Source organism: Phalacrocorax aristotelis, chromosome 1, assembly GCF_949628215.1.
Source record: "Phalacrocorax aristotelis chromosome 1, bGulAri2.1, whole genome shotgun sequence".
NCBI lineage: Eukaryota > Metazoa > Chordata > Aves > Suliformes > Phalacrocoracidae > Phalacrocorax > Phalacrocorax aristotelis.
This window is the reverse complement of record NC_134276.1, coordinates 46,375,190-46,398,677: the sequence shown is the minus strand read 5'-3', so window position 1 is coordinate 46,398,677 and position 23,488 is coordinate 46,375,190. Positions and strand designations below refer to the sequence as shown.

General features: G+C 41.1%; 2 protein-coding genes across 3 annotated transcripts in view; one reads left to right on the top strand and one right to left on the bottom strand.

The window, feature by feature from the left end:
• Positions 1-11,047, bottom strand: part of UCHL3 (ubiquitin C-terminal hydrolase L3) — a 44,998-nt gene extending 33,951 nt beyond the window's left edge. Inside the window, exon 1 of the mRNA XM_075088598.1 lies at positions 8,748-11,047. The gene's annotated coding sequence lies outside the window, so the exon portion shown is untranslated. The remainder of the gene's footprint in view (positions 1-8,747) is intronic.
• Positions 11,048-13,866: 2,819 nt separating this feature from the next.
• COMMD6 (COMM domain containing 6) lies at positions 13,867-21,349 on the top strand. Of its 2 annotated transcripts, none has more exons than XM_075088584.1 (7): positions 13,867-13,921; positions 14,418-14,476; positions 15,080-15,145; positions 15,299-15,375; positions 16,174-16,339; positions 17,460-17,612; positions 18,590-21,349. In XM_075088584.1, exons 1-7 carry the CDS (start codon positions 13,900-13,902, stop codon positions 18,638-18,640), a joined length of 594 nt encoding a protein of 197 aa, XP_074944685.1. In that variant the 5' UTR covers positions 13,867-13,899; the 3' UTR covers positions 18,641-21,349. The 2 variants fall into 2 exon arrangements, with proteins under 2 accessions (XP_074944685.1, XP_074944680.1); XM_075088579.1 differs by having other exon boundaries at positions 13,867-13,960.
• Positions 21,350-23,488: the final 2,139 nt, after the last annotated feature.

The window sequence follows — 23,488 nt, the reverse complement described above, 5'->3', positions numbered from 1 at the left end:
TATTATTTTGCAGGATTACATGAAATGAGGGTACAAAAAAACCAAGAAAATAAAAACAACACTCACCTAGAAAAACATCCCACAACCAGAAAAGTCAATATTAGAAGGATCAAATTAAGCTACTGGACAAATAAGTGATTTAGGTTCTCCTGTCCTATTCTACACCACTGAGGAAAAAAAACCCAACCAACCAACCAACACAAGCGAACAAAAAAACCCCACAAACTCCAAATCAACAAAACACTCCCTAAACCCAAGAAGAGCTACTTAAACTCCTGAATGAAATATTCAACATAACTAAAACTCCACGGGCATAGGGTGCCTTTCATTACTCACGTTACCATACTGCCTGGAAACTTTACAATCTAAGAAATTCTAAGTTTCAGTATACAATGAGAGTGACTAGAAGCTATGGTCAGCACTACAGAAAACACCAAGAGCACAGGCATAGTATGACAGGCAGTGATCTTAACACACAAGTAGCCTAACAACTTTATTGTAGGATCATAAAAGAAAACCCCAAAACAGAACAATAAACCCAAATGAATAACATAAAACTAAGGAGAGACCCAAAACAGGCGAAGGAAATATCATTGTGTAGCAAGAGGGTTTCATGCGGGCCTGGGGAAAAAAAAACAAACTGATAGATAAACCCTTCTGAAAATTTAGTAACCAGATGATAAAAACTGGCAGCATAAGCCCCAGTGTAAGAGAGACTGACAGATGGGTAACAGATGAAGAATAGATGGCAGGATGGGAAGAACCCTTAAAACAAATATATGGAGCTTATTTTTAATGTGGAGACATGCGAAGAAAAAACTGGAGTTCAGTCAGTGACACACAGCCAGCTAAGTAATCTTTTGCAACACTGTTCTGAATGGATAAAAGCAAGGCAAGACTGTATTTAGCAAGGTCAGGAAGAAGAAATTTTGTAGGAACAAAACCAAGTTGTTAGGAACCAGGGAAAGTTCTTTAGAGGGACAAAAATCCATACTAGATGTGACCAAGGAAGGCCAGAAAAGAGATGCCAAAGTTGAAGCTGTTTCTTGTGACAAGTTACCTGAATACCTTAGTAATAGCTAAATTAAACCGCCTTTTTTTTTTTCTTCCCACAGTCTTTTTATAGCTCTTTCCTAGGCCAGACAAAGATGCTGGTACAAAAATAAGTTGATTATGCACCAGGAGGTGAAGCAAACCCTTCCCCACTGAGAAAAGCATTCCTGTTCTAGGACAGCAAGCAGATCTGTATATGTACTAGACAGTGTCATTCATTTGGAGGGACCTCTGCTACTTTGCGTTCCCACTATTCAGTGATTACTCAAGCAATTTTATTCTACAAATTTATTCTGGATGGAGCAGTTCGGGTACTTTACACTGTATCTGAGGGCTCACTCACTTTCAGCTGGTTACTTTCTCTTAGCTTATTGATAATACATACTCAGGTGTACATAGAATAGCAGCTTTATATTTCTCTAGATCTGCACAAGAGAGTATTAGATACTTTTTCACTCACTGCTTATCACATTACTGACTATTCCTAATTGATATGTCTTCAAGCATTTACCTTAAGGAAAAAAGGGCAAAAAAAAAAAGAGAAGATACTTGGCTCCATTACAGAAGTCTTGCAGGGGCTCGGAAAGGAACAGCAGCAACAACAAAAAACACCACATGCCTGCATCTAGCTTATCAACTTTTCTAGTTTTATTTTTACTGATTGTTGCCATATTTTCACTTGTCTTTTGTCCTGTTGTATTAAAATACCTTCCTGAAAAACACTTCTTGGTTTTTACTGGTGCAGCTAACCATTAGACAAAAAGTCACTTTTGAGGTTACTTTACACACACACCCCGAGAGGTACTTCTCATGAATTTCTCCTCTTTTCTGCAATATTCCAGAAGGCCCTTCCTTCCCCCCGATTATTACTGTTTTCGACTAGCTAAGGGAGAGTGCAGACAAAACGGAGCCAGATTCGTCTCAGCAGTGCACAGCTGAACAATGAGAAACAATGGATATAGGTTGGAACATGGGAAATTTGAACTTGATTAAAAAAGCATTTAAAATTTTAAAAAATAATCATCATGGTCAAATATTAGCACAGGCTGCCCAGCAGGCTGTGGCGTCTCCATCCTTTGAGGAGTTCAGAACTTGACAAGTACCTGAGCAACCTGTTTTGAACAGAACAAGGTTGGACTACAGGACTCTAGAGGTCCCTTCTAGCCTACCTGATTCTATTCTAAACCACCACAAACTGTAAACATGTTCATCTAAATGTTAGTTAATAGCAAAAACAGTACAATAAGCACATTTAGGCATGTTACTTATGTGGTATAACCTATCCTGTTTTCATTGTCAGTACTGGTACTTTAACCAACTAACTGTTAGGCATTGAAAGAAGCACAGAGCAGCTTTCTTTAATACATGATTCTGCTCTAAGGCACACTGGCTACCTTTAAGGTTCATTAAATTTATTTAATTAAAAAAAAAAGCATGTTTGGGTCATTGTGGGTTTTTTTGTTGTTGTTGTGGGTTTGTTTTTTTTTTTTTTTTTTTTTTAAGAGCCTCAAAAGTAGAATGGGAACCCAGTGGACAAACGCAACCTAGCAACATCTTGACCCAGGCAACTTGACTTCAGCGCTTTACAATAGTACTTCTGCCAACAGTTACACAGCCAGTAGGAAGATTTGACTTACGAGGTTGATGGAGATGTGGAAAGGGTAAGTGGAGTAAGAAAAAGTGCAATCTATTGTAACAGAAAACTTCTGAAGTAGTTAATGCATAATTTAAATATTGCCTGAAGTAGAGATGCTCTTTTCTACTTTGTCATTTGCATTTAAAAACGAAGTGAGGAAAAACACTGAAACAAAATGGACTTTGAAATTTAGGTGCAATTAAAGTTGGACAGCATTTGCAAACATTTCAAGAACACTACATTCTAAATACTACGGCATTAGACTCAAGACTGAGTTTTCCATATTTTACTGTGGCATTTGTATACAAGTTGGAACCATGAAAACATAAAACTGGCGAAATGCACAAGCATTTCCACATGCTCAGATGCAAAAGTCAAAGAGCTTTTGTGGGAAGAACCAACTGTTGTAATTCTCTTCTAAATGCAGATGCAAACCAAGACACCAACAGTGTCTACATTTTATTGTACTTCTGCTCAGTGGATTAAAGCATTTCTGTATCACAACAAAACCACAGTTAAGACTTTCTTCTGCAAAAACAAAACATGCCTATGGCTTTAGGAAACTAGAAGGACTACATTTAAATAAACCAATTAAGAAAATATTTTGCAATTTTTTCATTAAAGTGTAAGAATTTTTGGCATTCTGTTAAACTGAAGCTAATCTTTTTCCCTATAAAGTAGTAAGACACTGCATAAAATATGTCTGATGGAATTATCATCAAGAAAAAAAAAAAAAAAAAAACAGAAAAACACTTTTTACAATTCCTGTAAATCTACAAATACATGGTTGTATTCAGCCCTTTAAGTAACCAATTCTTATTAAACTAATCTGTATTACAAATATAAATACACAGTATTTTGCTTTCAATTCCTTATACATTGTTTCTAGAGGCATATTACAAAAAAACTGTTTGTTTCAGAAGTGAAATTCCTTTATAGAAGTAAGGGAACCAGCCAAACAATATTTTACTGTTTCGGCATTATAAGGATATATTTCTTAATTCTTTCATTATGACATTTATGGAATTAAAATGAAGGGACCATTTTCCAATACATTTTACGGAAGGCATCTTTCAGACCATTAATCAAAATGGCAGACCTGACAAGATGGCAGCAGCTGTAGAAACTTTAGTTCTACACAGCAGGTCAAAAGGGATACCAGAAGCAAATACATGGCTGTAACTTACATGAGGTACATTATTGTGCTTTACCAACTACTCCTCACTTAGAGTGCCCACAACATGGTCTTGCTCAAAGAAGAGATACTCCATTATAATAAACTTACTTGGGAAATTCAAGATTTATTATAAATTCTTTAATATCCTCAAGCACTGTATTCTAGGACCTCATATTAACTTTCAAAGGATACAGCGCATTTATAATCACTTTTTAATTATTTTTTAAGAAGTTTGCAATGAAGGAGGAAAAAAGAGACCACTTTGAACTTCATAAAAAATAATAAATTTTACACCCACAAAATTCTTATCCTTCCAATTGTTTTTGTTTCTTCAGGGTGTCTAAAAGAGCAGCACTGACTTACAGTTAGTGCTCCTGATCTTCACAATGTGAGCTATGTATTTTTAACATATCCATCAAGCAGTTTCAAAACTTCATACTCAGTCTGCCCAGGCACTGCCATACACATTGAACCGTGACATCACACAGGCAGCAGGGCACACACAAAGCCGGGCTAACCAGCTGACCCAGGCTTCCCCCGAAACCGCCCCAGCGAGTGAGAGCTTTAGAATGCTCCAGACTAAATCCTAAGGTGTAGCTACTGACCCACTGGTTCAAAACAGGGCACCACTTCATGCTGTGAAAAAAACACTTTCCATTCACAGAAAGACACAAACTTGAGTCCTGGTGTTCTCCTTTCTGAGGCTATGCTCATAACAACAGGCTGTTTTCCAAGCATGCACACTGCCTCTGCTATTTCCACTTTGCTTACAACAGAAGAGTTAAACTTCCCTGCCCCACACCCCAACTAAACACCAAGTGAGCTTAGCTAAGTATTTTCAGAACATCTCTGTTTCCTCACATCCGACATGCTTTCACTCCAATGCAGTAGCTCATCTACGAGTACTATCACCCAACATACTTCAGGAATCGTGGGCACTGCCTTGTCAATGACTTTGATCAGCAGGGCTTTGTTTTGGGAAAGCTTGTGTGGTAAGTGTTGCAGAGTTCATAAAATGGAAAGACCTTTAAGGAAGAATAAAGCTTGTTTCCTTGAGATAATTAATCTCTGCATTTGCCCGACACCTTTAAGAAATGCATTCCATAACTGGGTGAAGACTAGCTGTATCCGGTTTCTGCCATTTGTTCTATGTTTTGTGATCGTTAGTGCCCCCATGACATTAAAGCCACAGCTGTCAAGGATGTCCATGGACTAAAATTAATTTCTTTATGTAGCTGACTCCCAGTACCTTAATGGCTTTTTAAAAAAAAAAAAAAAAAAAGAGTAGGATCAAAGGCCTGAAAATGATGCTGGAAGATAACTAAGAACCAGCAAGTAAGCCCTGTGTGGCAAGAGAAACCCAGAAGTCACAGCCAACTCTCAACAGGTTAACTCTGAACTACCCAAAGGCAGTGCTTGAGCTTCATAATCAGATGCAGTCAATTACTCTATCCTTAACTGGATATAACGAAGGCATGAGTTGACATGGTACCTTAGCTAGGAAGTAAGGGTATTTCTTAGAACGTGTGAGATGAAGAAACGTAAGAGAGATCATAGAAGATCAAGAAAGAGATCCACCAATACTACTTTTTTGTTTGCCTGTGCTTGCTAGGGAATCAACTGTGGGTTGCAAGCCAGACTAAACTTAAGTGACGACGTGATGAAGAATAATCAGCTTGTGTCTGATCTTTTCACTCCAAAAATTTGTATGCAGTCTTTTCTTTTTTCCTGGTGATAGAAGAAATTGAGAACAAGATACACAGCCAAACATCATTTGGTAAACAGTGGGCAGATAAACCCCCTTTTCTTGCTTTCTCTCTTCCATTAGTAGGGAAAGTCTCGTAAGAGGTTCTGAAAGAAGGATAGCACTGGTCGTGTCAGGCCCCCCCAGCTGACAGCCAAAGAGAAGAAACCATTCCCTGTCATCACTGTGCACAACGTGGAGCTTTGTAAATGCTGAATCATCAACTCTTTCTTTATCAGAGGTGAACTAACAATTCATCCTATCAGACTGTAGAAGTGGAGGGGGAAAAAAGTATTGTGACAATTAAATTGGCACGGTATGGTACGTTTAACTACACTGACTTGTCTCTTAAAAAAAAATCATTACAGATATTTGGCTGTGGTATTCTGAGTGAGTCACTGTCACTGGAAATCCTTAAAGCTGAGAAAGAATACTCTTGTTTATCCTCACCAGCCAGTTTCTGAATATTTAAATAATTCTAACACATATTCACAAAGAGAGATCCTATATACACTATGGATTTAGAAATTCCTAGACTTGTATTATAACATAAATGCTTTCAGATAGCTAAAAACTTTAAAGGTATTTTGGAAAGATTTCACTTACTCTACAACTGAGAAATACCAGTTCTTCCCCATTATAGTCTGAATTTCTACCACAAAGACATTTCAAAACTAGAGAGCACACAGTATGGTAAGACCATATTAAAAGCAAATGAACCTGCATTTAGCGCATTTCCTTTCGAGTTACTATTAAAGAAGGAATAAAATGATTGGTACAAGAAGTAAAATAGGCTAAGCATTTATTAAATCATAATGACAGTTCTGACTACAATCTAATACTTAAGAATCCACGCATCTTACAGGTGACTGGAATTTTGGGGGATTTTAAAAGTTCACTACCACACCTAGCAATAACATTAACACTTACAGAAGTGGTATGTTCCAAAGGTAGTCTACGAGTCAAGCAAAACAAAAAATATAATTTAAAAAAAAAAAAAACACAACACACCACCACAAAAACACATGGCTAGATGTCTGTGTAGAGAGACACATATACTAAATTACTATTAGACACAGATATGACACCTATTAGGGGCACACCATTTTTTTCTTAATCCTCAAGAATTCTGGAATATTTTACAGAGCACAGCACAGAGTACCACAAAAAAAAAAAAAAAGTCTGTCCTTGCAATTAATTCAACGCGGGTTTTTTTAAAGATGCGTTCACAACTTCATCTGGAACTCAAATTACTATTATTGTTGTTTTAAGCAGGATATGAATAACTGGTGACTAACAGCCCTGTTGTAACGCAGTCTACCAGTGTACTGATGAGATTACAAGAACAGTGACTAATAATGCCGGGTGTATTCATATTACACTATCCTTCCTCCCCCCCTTTTTTTTTAAATATACCTCTCAGTCTAGATAACAACCACTGCTCAGTTAAGACTGACAAAATATAAGTCTAACTGGTCTACAGTGGCCTTTTCTGTACAGAAATATTAATAAGAAAATCCTTGCAGAGTAAGGATCCACAACTGATAGATATCATCATTGCAAAGCCGATAAGCAAGAGAGACTGTTCACTTAACGTTTATATTATATGGAGAAAATCCTAGAAGAACATGTAGTGATACAAGATAATTCAAATATTTGGAAAAAAGTCACTAGCTCTTCCTCTTCAATTTCTACTTTAAAACTGACAGGGCTTTATTTGTACCACGATAAGCTCATCTCAACATCTGGAAAGTGAGAAGTAGTTAGGGAATTTGAAATTCTACCAGTCATTTCGTCACATTTCTTCCAAACTGGAATTTGGTCTCTGAATTTAAAAAAAAAAACAAAAACTAACACATGAAAAAATTATACATTCGAGAACAGCTTCCAGGAAAGGTGGTTAATTTTAACTTAGGACTGGGACTAAAAAATTCTCAGATCACTCCACAGTGGCAATACTTTAAGAATCGTAAAATTATTTGTCCTGGGAAATTATAAAGCCAAGTACAAAACAACCCAGCATCAAATAACCCTTCACTCTCATGTAGACTCAATATATTGCAGCAACAACAACAAAAAAATCCATTCTTGGCACACACAAATTCCTTATCTCCAAAATATTTCAATAATATAGTTTTAAGAATGTCGTCTTGCTGCTGGACCCTTTAGAGCCTTTTGCTTAAACATCATCCTTAACATTATCAATAGGCCCGCTGAGATCAACATCTGACCTCTAATGCTTGCTAAAGATACTCAAAATTACCACTGAGAACATAATGGAGGGTTGGAGTATGCATGGTTTCCTTTCAGCTAGTTTATCTAGCACTTATATTGTTTTGTGGATTAGAACAACCTTATCACTAGCATGGATTGGGCTGTGCTAACAAAAACAGCAACAACAAATCACGCAGATATTGTTATGAATAGGCAGCAAAGTGCAAATGTGGTAAAATGATATTTCTTATGATCAGCCAAAGGAAAAAAAAGACAGTGACACAGTGATGTAAGCAGATCCATGCAAGTGCACAAAGCCATCATATACAGGTCCAGAACTGGCACATGTTATAAATATATAATAATGTTTTAATCATTAATTAATGAATTAAAACCCATTTTGAAACACATCAGAGATTACATTACATTAATAGCCAGACCACATCTATCCTCTTTTCCTTTCGAGTTTTTTCTTTCATATAGTATCTTTACATGACACTACGTGCTCAGAGGTTTCAGGAGGTGCCGGTACGGCCCAATATGAGAAGACTCAGCGCAGACACCCGTGGGGGAGGAAAGGGTTGCTCTCGTTGGAGAAGCAGGAGCCTTTACTACATGAAAACGAAATTAAATGGGCCTCAAGCTGCAAAAAGACTAAAGGTTACCTCAAATAAAAGCTGCTTACCTGATTCGTGACCTGAAAAGCAAACAGAAAACAGAGATGGAGTTAAGACCCCAGTTAGATCGGCGAGCTAAGACCTGCCCCGCTCCTTGCCCCCACCAGCCATCCCTCAGCCCGCGACGCTGAGGCCGGAGCGGCCCCGAGCCCTCTCTCCTCCGCCATCCTCCCTCCCGCTGGCCGGCAGCCCACCCGCCCGCGCCCCCGGCAGCTCCCCCACCGCCCCCTGAGCCGAGCCGGGCACTCACGTCGGGGTTGGCCTCCAGGGGCAGCCAGCGATGGGGCTCCATGGCGGTGGCGAGGCGGTGGCGGCGGGGCGGCTCCCGGTACCGGCACTGGGCTGAACCGCGCAGCGCAGCACGGCACGGCACTGACAGCGCCTGGCACCGCCTCGCCTCACACCTGACCCGGGACCGCACCAACGGAAAGGTGGGAGCGGGGTGCGGAGAAGAACCCACCCCTCCCGCGCCCCCACACAGCCCTCTCCCCCTCTCCGGGGCGGCGGGCCGAGGCGCACACGGGGCTATCAAGGCCCTTCTCTCGGGTGCTCCCGGGCACTGACGGCCCGAGACTCCCCGCTCCCCACAATCTCGGCTCCCCCCCCTTCCCTGGGCAATGGACTCTCCCAGCGGGGCACGGGGTGGTGCCTGGGCCGCCTCGCCCCGCGCTTGCTCCCAGCTGTCGGCGCTCGCCTGAGGCGCCGGGAGGAGTTGCCGGCGTCCCCGCCTGGAGACCCAGCGGGAACCGAACCTGGGCGGGGGTGGGGTATGGGCGGGAAGGAGCAACTGGGCCCCTCTGAAACGGCCTCCAGTAGCTAAACTGGAACAGAGCCGTTCACCGGCGGCGGGGCGCGGGCGGGAAAACGGGCCGGTGGGAAGGGGAGAGGCCGGGCAGCGTGAGGGCACAAAGGGATGCGGGGGAACCGTACGGCGGTGGCAGCCAGCGACCCCCGCCTCGGCAGGCTTCGGTGCGGGTAGCAGCGGGGTGGCGGGTGGGGCGGTGCCCCTGTGAACCGCCAGAAATTGCTAAAAGATGCCTTAAAACCCACTGAAAACAGCGTTTCTCTTCTAACGCTGGGAGTGCCCTCACACCTCCCCATCTCAGGATCATAAGCGTACAGCTTCTTGGGCTTTTGGCTAAGATCAACCACAGTGTAATATATACATATCATATACAGCATAATACACTTGATAATATATACATACATATAAGATTTAGCGTTACACCTCTCAAGCTAACTCAGACAAGCTAGAAACAAAGGAACACACAAGTTTTTTGGCCCAAGGCCCCCCACGAGTGTTTTGGCCCACCACTCTTCACAGACTGCAGCTGACCCACATGGCCCCTTGCAGCACTCACCCGGTGCCTCGCATTTTCAGAAAAGGACATTTAGACAAGATTTTTGTGGAAGCCCCGAGCTGGTCCTCCACCCTGCCCAGCATGTGAGCAGAAAGACCTGGGGTAGCAGGACACAGGTGGTTGAGCACGTGTGTAGGTCTAAGGTGAGCAGAGAGGCAGTGGGAAAGAAAGAAATTGTGCCAGTTTGCGGGCAAATCAGACAGTCCCATGAGAGAAGGAAGCAGTGTAATATGAGCAAATGGTGTTTCTAGGCACAGTGGAAATGGAAGTACCAACAACAAAGGCAGGGCACTGGGATACTTTAGTGTCAAGGGCCCAGGCACTGAAGAAACCCAGTGAACAGATACACGTTCCCCTATCTGCCTGAAGAGCTTTTTGAAGAACTTGGTGTAGTTCTTAGGAGAGCGTTGATGCAAATTCTGCCCTGTTATGAAAATGTTAAGTTTGTTGAGTTGTTGTGGTTTAGCCCCAGTCAGTGACTAAGTACCACACAGCCACTTGCTTGCTCCCCCCTGGTGGGATGGGGAAAGGATCAGAAGGATAAAAGTAAGGAAACTGATGGGTTGAAATAAAGACGGTTTAATAGGTAAAGCACAAGCCACATGCGCAAGCAAAGCAAAACAAGGAATTTATTCACTCCTTCCCATCTGCGGGCAGGTGTTCAGCCACCTCCAGGAAAGCAGGGCTCCATCATGTGTAAGGTTGCTTGGAAAGACAAATGCCATCACTCCGAACATCCCCCAATTCCTTCTTCCCCCAGCTTTACCGTATGGCGTCATGCTCAACATGTATGGAATACCTCTCTGGCCAGTTGGGGTCAGCTGTTCCAGCTGTGTCCCCTCCCAGCTTCTTGTGAACCTGGCAGAGCATGGGGAGCTGAAAAAGTCCTTGACCAGTGTAAGCACTACTTGGCAAGAACTAAAAAGTCTCCACATTATCAACACTGTTTTTAGCACAAATCCAGAACATAGCCCCATACCAGCTACTATGAAGAAAATTAACTCTATCCCAGCCAAAACCAGGACAGGAGTAAATTACCTAATGATGTTTTTATTTGATGTTACCCCCTGTAATCACTTAGCAGGACTATCGTGATGCTACACACCTGTGCCTGAAGCTTTTGTATTGACCTATCGACAATAATGTAGCATATCCCTTCAGCAATCCAGTCTACTTGTAGCTCATGAGACTTGTCTTCTAGTTTCTGTACCAAGTGCCTCCTCGTATTAGGTTCTCAGTCCTCATTGAGCTAAAAGATGGGCCTGTCAGATCACCATCATAGTCTGCATCTACCCTCCTCTGCCACAAAAAGCTTCACAGAGCACACTTACAGAAGGCAGAATTTTCTGAAGATGCACAATTTAATTCTGCGGATGGGCAGACAAGCCAAAGTCATTATGTACCTCACCACCTTCTGTTCCTAATTCAAAGAACTAAATGCATGTTTACATGTTCATGAAAATAACTCCCAAATAATTCCAAATTTCAGCAAATGATTCTGTAATTACCCAAACCACCAGGATATTCAACTTCACACATATCTCTCCATCTCCTTGAAAGAATGAGAAGTAACATTACAAATATTAGTCATAGTGCTAAAGGCACTACTAAAAGACTCGATAAAATTGTAATATACAATAGTATGTAAAGTTCTCTGGATAACAAAGTATGTAATAGAATTACCTAAGCTAAGAACAAAGAGATCATTAAGTCAAGTCCTTGCTATCAGACAGATCTTACCAGCATGTACAATGCTAGTGTTTTGACAATCATGAGGTCATAAAAACACATACTACTCAAAAACATTTGCACACTTAATTAGATACTTTAAAAGGGAGAGGCCCAGATCAGACGGACCACAACTGTATAAAGCTCATAAACATGCACCGTGTTCCATCGTAATTATTCTTTTCCTGAAATATCTTCTGAATTATTTAATTTTTACTGAAAATAATTTTTTTTAAAAATATCGACTGCTACTGTGTGACAAGTTTTACTGCTCTGTCACAAAGTCTTACAATAGATCTACTGAGATTGCAGCATTACAGTATAGGGAAAAAAGCTAAAAGCAAATGTAAAACTGGTTACTAGAGAAATGTAGGAATTTTTGCTATTTTTAAAAGGTAAAACTGGTGAAGGGTCAGTGTTGTTTTAGGGCTCCAGCCACACCCCAAACTTACATAAGTTCACTACACAAAGCTTACTGAACATGGTTCTAGCTGTAGTTCTACAATACATGGCTGTTTTCCCACTAAACTGAAGATGTAGTTTATGTACACAAATCGTCCATGAACTGCACAATTTACTTGCAGGTGTATAGGCTGATTCCACAATACACCTGTACAAAGTAAACCCACTCTGTGTCTGTACTAAGTTCAGTACACCACATGTGCTGCAGGCATACAGAACAGTGCATGATTATGTACCTAAGCCTGTAACAATGAGAATCATCCAATTATTAAGGTTGGAAAAGACCTCTAAGATCAAGTCCAACCGTCAACCCAACACCCCCAGGCCTCCTAAACCATGACCTGAAGTGCCATGTCTACACATTTTTTGAACACCTCCAGGGGTGGTGACTCCACCACCTCTCTGGGCAGCCTGTTCCAATGCCTGACCCCTCTTTCAGTACAGATTTTTTTCCTAATATCCAATCCAAACCTCCTCTGACCTGAGCCTGAGGCCATTTCCTCTCGTTCTGTCACTTCTTAGGAGACGATGCTGTGAAAAGCCGAAATCAGGACTCAATAGTCTGAATGACTATTAAGCAGGTATTCTTTATTGCAGTGCTGGACGCATGGGAATCATTCCTCCTAATGTGCGTGCCTGCACAAGGTTAGCTGCATTATTTATACAATCTCTATATACATACTCAGTTTTCCGAGAAAAGATATAGTAATTCTTTTCCAAGAACTCATTATCATATGCAAATGTCCTTTGCACATGCCTCTTCATGTCTCCTGGTGGTCGTCAGGGGTCTCTGGATGAAGGATATACTCTTCCTCACTGTATCCACTAGTTAACTTTTGCTTTCATGCAAACTCAGTTCTCAGATCACATATATACTGTCCTTGAGGGACAGTCTGTTCTGGTTTAGTGTTTTGCTCTGCAGTTCCTTAATTTTATGGTTCTTACATCTGCTTCTTTTAAGGTCAAATGTTGTCATCATAAATTTGTTTTGGCTCTTCTTGTCTTGAAGCCTTTCTGACTCCCCCAAAGCAACAAGCTTTAGTCACAACAGTTCCAACTCTATAACCTCCTTTCAGGCAGTTGCAGAGAGTGACAAGGTCTGCCCTCAGCCTGCTTTTCTCCACACTAAACCCCAGTTCCCTCAGCCGCTCCTCGTAAGCCCTGCTCTCCAGACCCTTCACCAGCTTTGTTGCCCTTCTCTGGACATGCTCCAGCAACTCAATGTCCTTCTTGTACTGACGGGCCCAAAACTGAACACAGTATTCGACATGTGGCCTCACCAGTGCCGAGTACAGGGGCACAATCACTACCCCTGCTCCTGCTGCTACCCTACTCCTGATACAAAGAGCACCAAGAAAACCCTGATACCAGCGAACAATAAACCAAACTTAGTAAACAACTCGTTGCGCAAACCAGGTGTGACTTGAACTGCCGTTTCCAGAAGCCTCCCCAGAGGAATCAGGGACGACAGGCCATCTCCCACGCCACCCCCAGCGCGGGGGCGCGGCCGGCCCGAGGCCGAGCACCGTTACGCCCTGAGCCACCACCCGCAGCTGACCTTGCCTGCACACACAGCAGTCTCTTTAACAGAGCCCTGGTTTTACTCGCATCTATTTCAGAAGCGATTTACCTCAAGGAGGACAAGCTCCCCCCACCCTGCCCATACCGCTGGGGTTCGCGCCCACACGGCGGCGTAGCACACACCCCTCCCCAGAGGCGAACAGCGCATGCTCCCTGCCTAATAGCCAATAAGGGCGAGGCCGCCGGCCCCGCCTTGCTCTGGTATCGCCCGGAGCCAATCAGGGTGGCGGTTGTTGTGTGGCGGAAGTGGAGGGAAGTCTGGGCGGATGCGCGGCGCCATGGCCGGCGGTACCGCGGCGGTGCTGGGGCGGGTGCTGGAGGCGCTGGGTGAGGGGGCGCGGAGCGGGGGGGACTTGGGGGGAGTGCGGGGGGTAATGCTCACCTCTCTAGAGGGCTCAGCCGGGAGTACCTCCCGCCCAGCTACTTCACCCTGGGCAGGGGGCGGGCCCGTCCCGGCGGGGCCTGGCGAGGGCCTGCGGTGGGGCGGCGGGGCTCTTCCCGGCCCGCCCGCCGGTGCCCGGCGTTGGTCTGCGTGTAACGGCGCAGCCTGAGGGGAAACAGCGGTGTCGTGCGGCTGGGGCCTTGCGGAGTCGCTTCTACCAGACTGTACTTTGGATGGTGAGCAGGGAATGCTAATGCTATCCGGGACAAGCCCCCTTAAAGAGAGCTTTGCATTTGAACGAATTGCGGCGTGATGACCCAGAAATTCTTCAGAGAGAGATTAGGCTTACGGCTGTAACGCTGTAAGGATTTGCTTCTGATCACTACTGCTGGTGTTTTTCAGATGTTGGAGGTGCAGCAGATAAGATTAATTTAATACCTCAAGACTTTTTTGCAGAACTGGTAAGTAGGGCAATAAATGGGATGTGGAGGGGCTTCTGGCTCTCTTTGGTTCTAGGAAAGCTTTCTGTTTAAACTCTTCTGGGTTTTGTCTGTTGCAAAGGGAATCTTATTTATGTGATAGCTTAGATTTACATGATTCATGAAATGGACCAGTCGTGCTAAGAGCAATGGGATTGCTTTAAACTTACGTTTTTACCATGAAAGATTTTTAAATAATGTATTTTTGCCTTCCATCTAAATGAGATACCACACTAGCTTGTCGAGAAAACATTCAGCTTCTTTACTGTAGCATGTACTTGAACAGGATGACTGTTCAATTAGTATGAAAATGGCTTGTTATGGCAGGAATAGCTAGTGAGGCAGGAACTAAAAGTCTTGACTGAGTTTTTTTTCTTGGATTTGACATAATTTAAAATTAGTTGTTTCAGTGACTTTATTCTTCACTCCTCATTTAAAGCAAGAACATAACAGCAACTCCTGTTGTCCATTTTTGCATTAACCAGTTTTCTGTTTTGTTTTGTAATCTCCAAGTAGTCAAAATAGCTTTGCCTTTTATATTAAAATATGTATTAAGAATGTTTTCAAACTTAACTTTCTTTACAGTGTGAACAAATAATTCAACATCTGAACCATAAGATCCTGGGTGTAAATACAGCTGAATTGTGTCAGGTAAATTTGGATACTAACACTTATAAGAAAATGTATTAGCTGTGTGTGCTGTAAAGGATAGATCCCCAAGTCAGTGTGTGTGTATATACAAAGAGGTTTTTATTAACGCATAATTTATTATTATTTGTAATTGTTTGTACATTCTGTTTCTAGAGAATTCAAACATCTGGGATTGAGATTAATGTTGGTGACCTGGCGAAAATAGCTAACATTATTTCCTTTCTATTTAGGTAAGCACAAAATCATTTACTTTGCCTCATGACTTTTGTTCCTCTGTCCCAGCTTAACAGTGGTATTAAAAAATGACATCAAATGTGGGTATAAAATGAACTGGTTTGGGAAAAGGGCAAAAATTTGTAACTCTTGGTACACAAAAAACCCTTCTGGGCTTAGTTTATGTTCTTAAAAATGTGTAGTTACTTAATATATAATCTCACTTTTTGTAATAAAAATCTAAAGAGAGGAAGTTATTCTAAGATCCTGTGTCTGCAAGCTTTAGAACCACTGGCAAGAGAAAAGAGGAAGTTAGGCTCCATTCTAAAACTAAGCTAGGCCTTTGCATGGCAGAAGTGTGTTCTAAAAACCTCTTGTTTCTTAGAGATTAGAAATCAGCATTTGTGCCTGTTTGAAGGGCATACGGTTTAATAACGTCAACGTTTAATTGAAACTGCCTTGTTTCTAAAGCAATAATATTGTTGAACTGCTCTGTGCACAGATCTTTCACTGAATTATGCCTTTCTTAGTTGTAACAGGAGGCTTGATTGTTTTAATGTTGTGTGTTGTGCAAGCCCAGCAAAGCTTGGTCTCTGTATTAAGACATATTAAAAGTCAAGTCGTGTTGTTTTTTGCATGTGGCTACAAAAGATCAGTAAAATATTCTGGAAAAAAATCACAGGCTGCCTAATCATTGTAAAGTGCATAGACATGTAAAGCAGAAGTTAAAAATTGCCTGTTTGGGGTGAAGTGAGTAATTTTATTAAATTTGTGGAGAATGAAATTGATGCGGTGTTCTCTGTATATGCCTATAGCACAGCAGCCAGAAACCACCTCTCTACGGAAGAACTCATCGCCAGCTTGGGCAACACGGTTAGCGTGCTGCCAAAACACGCAGTTCAAGTTATTCGTCATGTATGGAATGAGCGGGGCAAGTCCATTAGTGCAGAAGATGCAAGAAATATGGCCACAGTGGGGCAGGTAACTAAATGATGAAGTGCAGTTGAGCGAACTGTTAACTTCTCAGAAATGTCAGTGCTTCATTGGGTATGGTGTGTTGTCAAGCATGTGGCAGTATCTTGATTGCCAAAAGCTTTCCTGTGTATATGATGCCAAATGTCTACCCAGGTAAAGAAGCATAAACAATAAATCTTTTCTAATATGCTGAACAGTTCTCTAATATTATTGTTTGGATGATAAAGTCACATTTCATACTTTTTAAAATCAGTGCTTCATAGTACTATTAGGGAAGGTGAGTGGCAGTCAGTGTGGCAGGCAATTGTGGTGGCTGTTTATGTAAAACTGTTTTAAATGTAATGTAAATGTAATTTGAATTGTTCTTTACAGTTGATACAGCTCTTGATTGTTTTATTTTTTGTCTCTTTTAAGTTTAAACTTTTTTTTAAAGATACCGTCCATTTCCAGCATTCCTTTTTTCTTTGTTAAAAAAGATAATACAGAGTGTATTTACATTTAAGATCTTTTTTTCTAACAACAGTTTAAAAGAGTACAGAACTGGGGGGGTGGGGGGGGAATATTTAAGGCTTGATGGTAAGCTTCTGAAGGCTTTCTTCACTTCTTTATTCAACAGTTCTGCCTATCAGAAAAGACTAAAAAGGATAACTTACCTGTCTGAAATGTATTTATGATGTACTTTGATTTAGCTAAAATACAGTTATGAAATGCCTTAATTTTTTTCCATTATTACTATAATAAAATTCTTGTGCATTGTCTTGAGTTTTTTCTCATGTTTCCACTTGCTTTAGAAACTTCTAAAAGAACATGACAGAAGCATGAATTATATAGAAGCCAGGTGAACTCTGTGGCTCAAGTTCCTCTTACGAGAACTTTAAATAGGCTGTACTTGACTATTGACAGCACTTGAATAAGGAATGGATTATGTAACTTGTGAAATTGCTTATTTTTTCACTATTAAAAGGGATGGCAGGTGATTTTGGCAATAATATGTGATTGAGTATATTTGTTTCCCATTTGGATATGAGCTCTAGATGTGCTATATTGCTGTAAAACATCCATCCAACAATAGCAGTGGTAGGCTGGATGTCTTTAACACTGTTGCCAATTATTATTTTCTTTGTAGTTTGTAGATATTAAATGGAAACTGGGAGTTGCGATGAGCTCTGACACCTGCAGATCTCTGAAGTATCCTTATGTTGCAGTGACGCTAAAAGTGGCAGACGCTTCAGGACAAATAACAGACAAATCTTTTGAAATGACGATCCCGCAATTCAAGGTTTGCAATCAGTGTTACTTGATTCAGTCTCTTAACGGTGACTCTGTTGTGAAGGAGCAACTGTATACCTTGACGCATACGTTTGTGTTGCTTATTTACTAATATGGTCATTCAGAGATGAAGCATTGAATAATTGTTTAGAACACTGAAGCTAAATACTTACTTCATAGCATTTAGTTCTTTATCACTTATCTGAAAAATCTTAATTTAGCAGTCTGAGTAATAGGAATATTCTAGACCTATGGAACTGTTCCCCGGCCTTCAATATATAAAACTTGGGTTAAGCCTAACATTTGCTAATGATTAGGAATGGAGGTCAGCCTGCTTTGTCACCACGGGCTCTTAATTCTTCTTCTATGACTTTGTCATGAACTTCTAGTAACTTTGTCAAATTTTGCACAGATGTGGCACTTGTGTTGTCGTTCCTGCTTAAAGGGCAAATGCATCACTTAGAATATCGTACAAGCTTACAAATAAATAAATCCTTGGAGTTGGGCTGGCAGGATTTGGAGAAGGATATTCTGAATCCTTAGGTGTTGTGAAATATTGTGTTCATTCTGGTTGAAACTTATTTAATAATTTGCCATTCAACTGCTATAAGAAATGGAGGCCATACTTCAGAAGCATGGTTTATTTCAGCTGGGAATAGAGACATTTCTGTAAGAAGGTTATTAGGTGGCTGCTTTGTTGTGGTGCAAGAGCCACTTTGTATTTTTCTTTTTTAGCGTCTTCTATTAATAGGCAAAGCCATGCAAATAAGGCATCACCTCTGTAGGTTTAGTAGTGAATGTGCCCAAATGCCAACCAGCTCACAAAAAAGAAAAGCAGAAACTTTCAGTTCAAGCTGCAAATTGTAACTGGGGGAAAGAGGAAATGTGAGAAACATGAACTGTGATTTTTGTCTAACATGCTAGTTTGAACTGCAATTCGAGCTTCTCTTCAACCAACTGAGATTTATCTTAACTCTTGCATTTTAGAACTTCTTCAAACAGTTCAAGGAAATGGCAGCTGTTCTTGAAACAGTTTGAAGAGAGCTCTTTTATTTACGCTGAAATTTTGGACAGACTTAGATCAAGTAAACTCTCCATTCTGCACAGGGAATAAAGTGCCCTTGTTCAGCAACGTATGTATCCCTGTCTTTTTGACAGCATCATCCTTGCATTGCTGTGAAGATTTCTTCGCTTTTGAATACTTGAAGCCAACTCTGCAGCGCTTGTGAAAATGTATTCGGCTTTGTTTATCCTGATAGACAAAAGATCAGGATGTGTACGGAGAAACATCACTGCAGACTTCCTAATATCCAAGAACCTACATGTAAGAAACTGCACGTTTAACTCGAGCGCAGAAGAACACCTGAAAATGTTGACTAGCAAGATACTGAGAGAAATGTAAATCCCATGTTTATGCTTTTTTCTGTAAAATTGGGATGCACTTGGACTCAACAACAATATTAAGTATGAGGAGTATACAAAATTACACATAACAAGCATACGGTTATTCTTGAAGAATAGCGATGTCAAGCAGTTACAGGTATTGGCAGACCAGTCGTCTTTTAATAACTGGAGAATGTACTTGTCCTAACAGCTTGTTTATTTCAAATACTTATTTCCCACCACCTAGGCTTACAAAAACTGAGTTAATGCATTAAGCTTTTCTGGACATCCAAAATTCATTCTCCGAAATGAAGCCCAAAAGCTAATTTTAAATAAAGGTAGAAGGGTGAATTTAGTTCAAAAGCATCTTAATTTTTTTTTGCCTTTGCATTTAATCCAACTGTAACCTGTGGTGCTGTGCTCAATGTTTTGATCAGCAGCCTGCTTTCTAATTAAATTAGAATATTAATGTAGTTGCTTCACTTCAAGCTCTGAGCTAGAAAAGTCAAGAGGAAACTTGAAAATTCAGGCTGGAGTGTTAGGCAAGAACATCAGAGAAAAAAAAAACACTCTAAAAGTCAGCAAGGTTTCTTTGCTTGTTGTATTGTGTGGCAGGAGACACTGGACTGTGTTGCACATGCTCACTCTCAGAGAATGTCCTAACCAGCAAAATTTTGACTTTGATTCTGAAAAACCTGGGTTATTTCCAATGGAGGAGTGAGAAATCCAGTGTGCTTGTATGCTTTCTCTTTTTTTGTTTGGGGTTTTGGGGTTTTTTCCATAAACAAAACATGAACTGCCAATATAGTGGGGTGCAATAAAAACAACACTGTTGCATTTCAAGATGTGCTGGTGGTGCAGTAGAGCAAGTAAATCTGAAGAGAGACAATTCATACTGATAAACAGACTGAAGTTTATGCTGCAACTTCAGAATGGTAGAGACTGAGAACCAGTTTTGCTGGGACAGATCCTCAAGTGATTTCATGCCCCCTTAAGTGAGAATATGTACCTTTCTTAACCACTGTCAGTTCTTTTTTCTTAACTCTTTTAGAAGCTGGCTGAAAGTCACTGATAGAGCTTATGCCTGCCTTTTTGCGTCATGAAAATAAACTGCAGCACATCATGCGTGCTGCATACTGCAGTCATTTCAATAAAGACCACTATTGGGGCATTACATGTGCGGCATAAAACCAGTATTTGGAGTTGCTTAGAAGCCCAAATAAGTGAAACGGTATTGGCTTTAACAAAAGATAGTGAAGTTTTGGGCTGTGGCCATTGATGTGGATGATACTCCTTTGTGCTGCTGAAGTCTGTGGTGTTTGCTTTGCAGCTGGGAGAGCAGATTGCTCTTTTCTGAGATCTTCTCAATAGAATGTCACAAAATGGTCTTGGGAACAGGCTTCTGTTTGCCTTCTCCCCTGTCTGCAAGGGCTCGTGGCTGAATATAGTGCAAAAATATCCTCTCTGTGTGCAGAAAAGTGATGTGAGGCAGCTCTTTTTTTTTTTTTTTAACTTGCAGAAGTTGGAGTGTAAGGTTGTTGTAACTGGAGAATATTGTCGTGCTTTGGTCTATTGAACTAATTGGCTTACATCAGTGCAAGAGTTCAGAAGTAGTATACTTTTTTTTTTAGTAAAGCTGGAGCCTTACAAATACTTGCCATTTGTTCTAATGCACTTAAGTTCTTCATATAGCTGGAAACATTTGTGCCTTCACTGGAACTGGATGGAAAGAAGATTTAACTAATTGTCTTAACTCCTAGAAACAATTAAGTAGATGCTGGAAGGTAATGAGGAAACTTTCAGTTACCATTTTTTACTTGGTCTTTCACCAAGAGGAGAAAGTTGGCAGCCTTTGAAAAGACTAACTTATATTTTGTCAGGTCAAATATTCTAGAAATATTAATGAGTATTTTTGAAGTGTCCCTGAACTCCAGCGTGTTGTAACTCCGGCTGGAAGATGCCTGGACATGTGTGCTATACCAGTTTACTGCCTGAGAATTTTCCAAGGTGTTCATGGACATCTAGGAGGTGTGATTAAAAGTTGGCTATGTACTCAGACTTCTGAGATTTGTCCTGATGGCTATCAGTAGGAATTCCTGTACTGAGTAATGGAAGAGTTAAGTACTTTTTGGTTTTTTTAATAAAAACAAACTAAAAACCTAAGTTTGCAGGATAGTGAGATAAACATGTTCCAACAAGCTGTTCAATTGTTTGTCTGTATGTGCAGCAACCAGGTCTTTTCAAATAGAACTGGGAATTCTTTTGTGTTCCTAATTATACTTGTTGATTGATATGAAACTGTATAACATGAATATTTTTATAAGTCCACAAACAGTCATTAAACATATCGGTAACAGAGATAAAGATGGTCTGTATTTTGTTTTAAGCCCATTGCATGAAAGTCTGTCCCATAAATACTATAATGGGTAAAGTCCAGGACTAGACTATGCCTAAATTTCTTTCCTTATTAAATTAGGATGAAGTTTAGACATAGGCAGTGTTTCTCTGTGATGGGGTACCAAGGAGCTGAGGGATAACTGCAGGCTGCAACAAATACTTGTATCAATTACTTACAGCGAGACAAAATGTTGTATTGAACCAGGAAAAGACAGAGGACATGTGAGATTAATGAAATTTTGCAGGAAATTGCATTCAAGTGGTTTTCTTTCCTCAACTGTATTTAGGAGACAAGTAAACAATTTTTCTCTTCAACATTTGTCTGGAACAGAGCAAGAGGAAGGAAGGGGAGGGGGGAGAGGGTCTTACACAGTGAACAAACCCAAGGGAGGGAATAATGAAAGAATCTTCTGGCAGTGGGCAATGACTGTCCTCTTTGTCACAATGGGTTGGGTTGGTTGGTTGGGTTTTTTTTTTTTTTCACTAGTTTCAGACACACGAGCCTGCTTGTAGAAAACCATTTTGTAGAAAAATGGAGGAAGGCCCACAGAAAAGAGTGCACAAGCAGCTGTATATGCATTTAGCTTCTGAACGTTTTGGCCTAGTCATGGCCAAAGTAAAAGCATGTCTTTGTTCCTGCTTCCACAAAATTGTACTGCTTTTCTTTAACCACATTTTAAAGGTATGTAACATTGTTGTTCACCCTTTACCACCCCTCCCCTTTTGAAGCCTTTGTGCTCTGTTTGAACACCTGAAGATACTTTAGCTTGGACCAATTAAAAACAAAGGTAGAAAGATGATAAATAGGGGGAGAAGAAGAATGTTGTTTCTTCTTCCTGCTTGCCCTGTTCCCTATCGTATTTGAATGTTTTATTACCCTCTTAACTGGGAGCATAATGAGAGGGTAATTTCCACTCCTTTGTAGAGGCACGCAGGGTTCTTCTGTTTAGCCCTTGCGGGTACTGGAATAACACATAAAAGTGCCTGAGTCATTTAATCTACCTGCAGCAAAAAAGGCCCCATCTCTGAAGAACCTTTGCAACAGGGGCAGGGACTTAAAATTCAGCAGCCTCTACCCTATCCAGTACCCTGTGGTTGATGATGGTAGTGCTCATTTCCCAGACAGATTTCTAGTAAAATGTTACAAGGCTGTTGGTTGGGCTGCTCGCTTACTGGGCATTCACTCGATTCGGAAGTTGGATCTGTGCAGGTCAGTACCTGACACAGCAAGTGCCCTCACCTGGGTTGAGCTCACATGGTATGCTGCTGCTAGAGTCCTCTCTTCCTAAGGCTCAGTCACCTCATAAACAACTGGATTTGCATGTCACTGTGTGGTTTTGGCCAAATGTCTCCTGTACAGCTGTCCATGCATGCTCATCCAGTCCCAGACTTGGTGCCTGAGTGCATGAGGAAGCATGCACATCAGAGGGATGATCCTCAGCATTCCTTGCACCCAGTCCTGCATGCTTTGAAACCCTTCGTGACTCTTGTTTCTGAGGCTTTTCTGAGGGTAGGTGGAGGAATGACCTGCCATTTGAATGGAGTTACTGGGATCTGTCTGTTATTCATGACTTTGTATCATGGAGAAGTAAGGAAGGTGAGATTGCTGATCTTCTCTGTGAAGGCTAATTTTGGTGTTTCTGGGTTTCCTCTTCCTTGTGCTGCATTTTCCTCCTATGGCTAATTACAGTCTAGCTGCCCTGACTTGAGAACCATTTCTGTTCAGTATTTGTAGGTGCCAAACTTCCCAAATATTCTGTTAGTGTTTACATTACAAATATTGTTATATTTATAAATCGGAAATTTCCGTGTCAGTTTTCTACTTCACCTACTGAGCTTTGGAACAGTAAGGTTTAATACGCATATTAAAAATGAAGGAAAGTTCTATTTCATACAATAAATTTCTGTGGTATAGAACATTTTAAGAGGAATTTGTCATAGCATCGGTCACCAGGTGGCAGTGCTACATAGTCTTGATACACAGTAATCCTTTGAGAGCATGTCTGACAATGGGACCAGGTCTTCTGGTGTTGGCCCCTGTAGCTTGTATCTGGAACTGTGCATCCATGTCACCATAACTTCCAACCTACTCCTTATGTTGTAGGG

Bases quoted from the DNA above. Each gene is read 5' to 3' on its own strand.
- COMMD6 (XM_075088579.1), top strand. From the start codon at position 13,900: ATGCGCGGCGCCATGGCCGGCGGTACCGCGGCGGTGCTGGGGCGGGTG. The intron at 15,146-15,298 runs GTAAATTTGGAT...TTCTGTTTCTAG, and splicing joins ATACAGCTGAATTGTGTCAG to AGAATTCAAACATCTGGGAT. The intron at 15,376-16,173 runs GTAAGCACAAAA...ATATGCCTATAG, and splicing joins ATTATTTCCTTTCTATTTAG to CACAGCAGCCAGAAACCACC.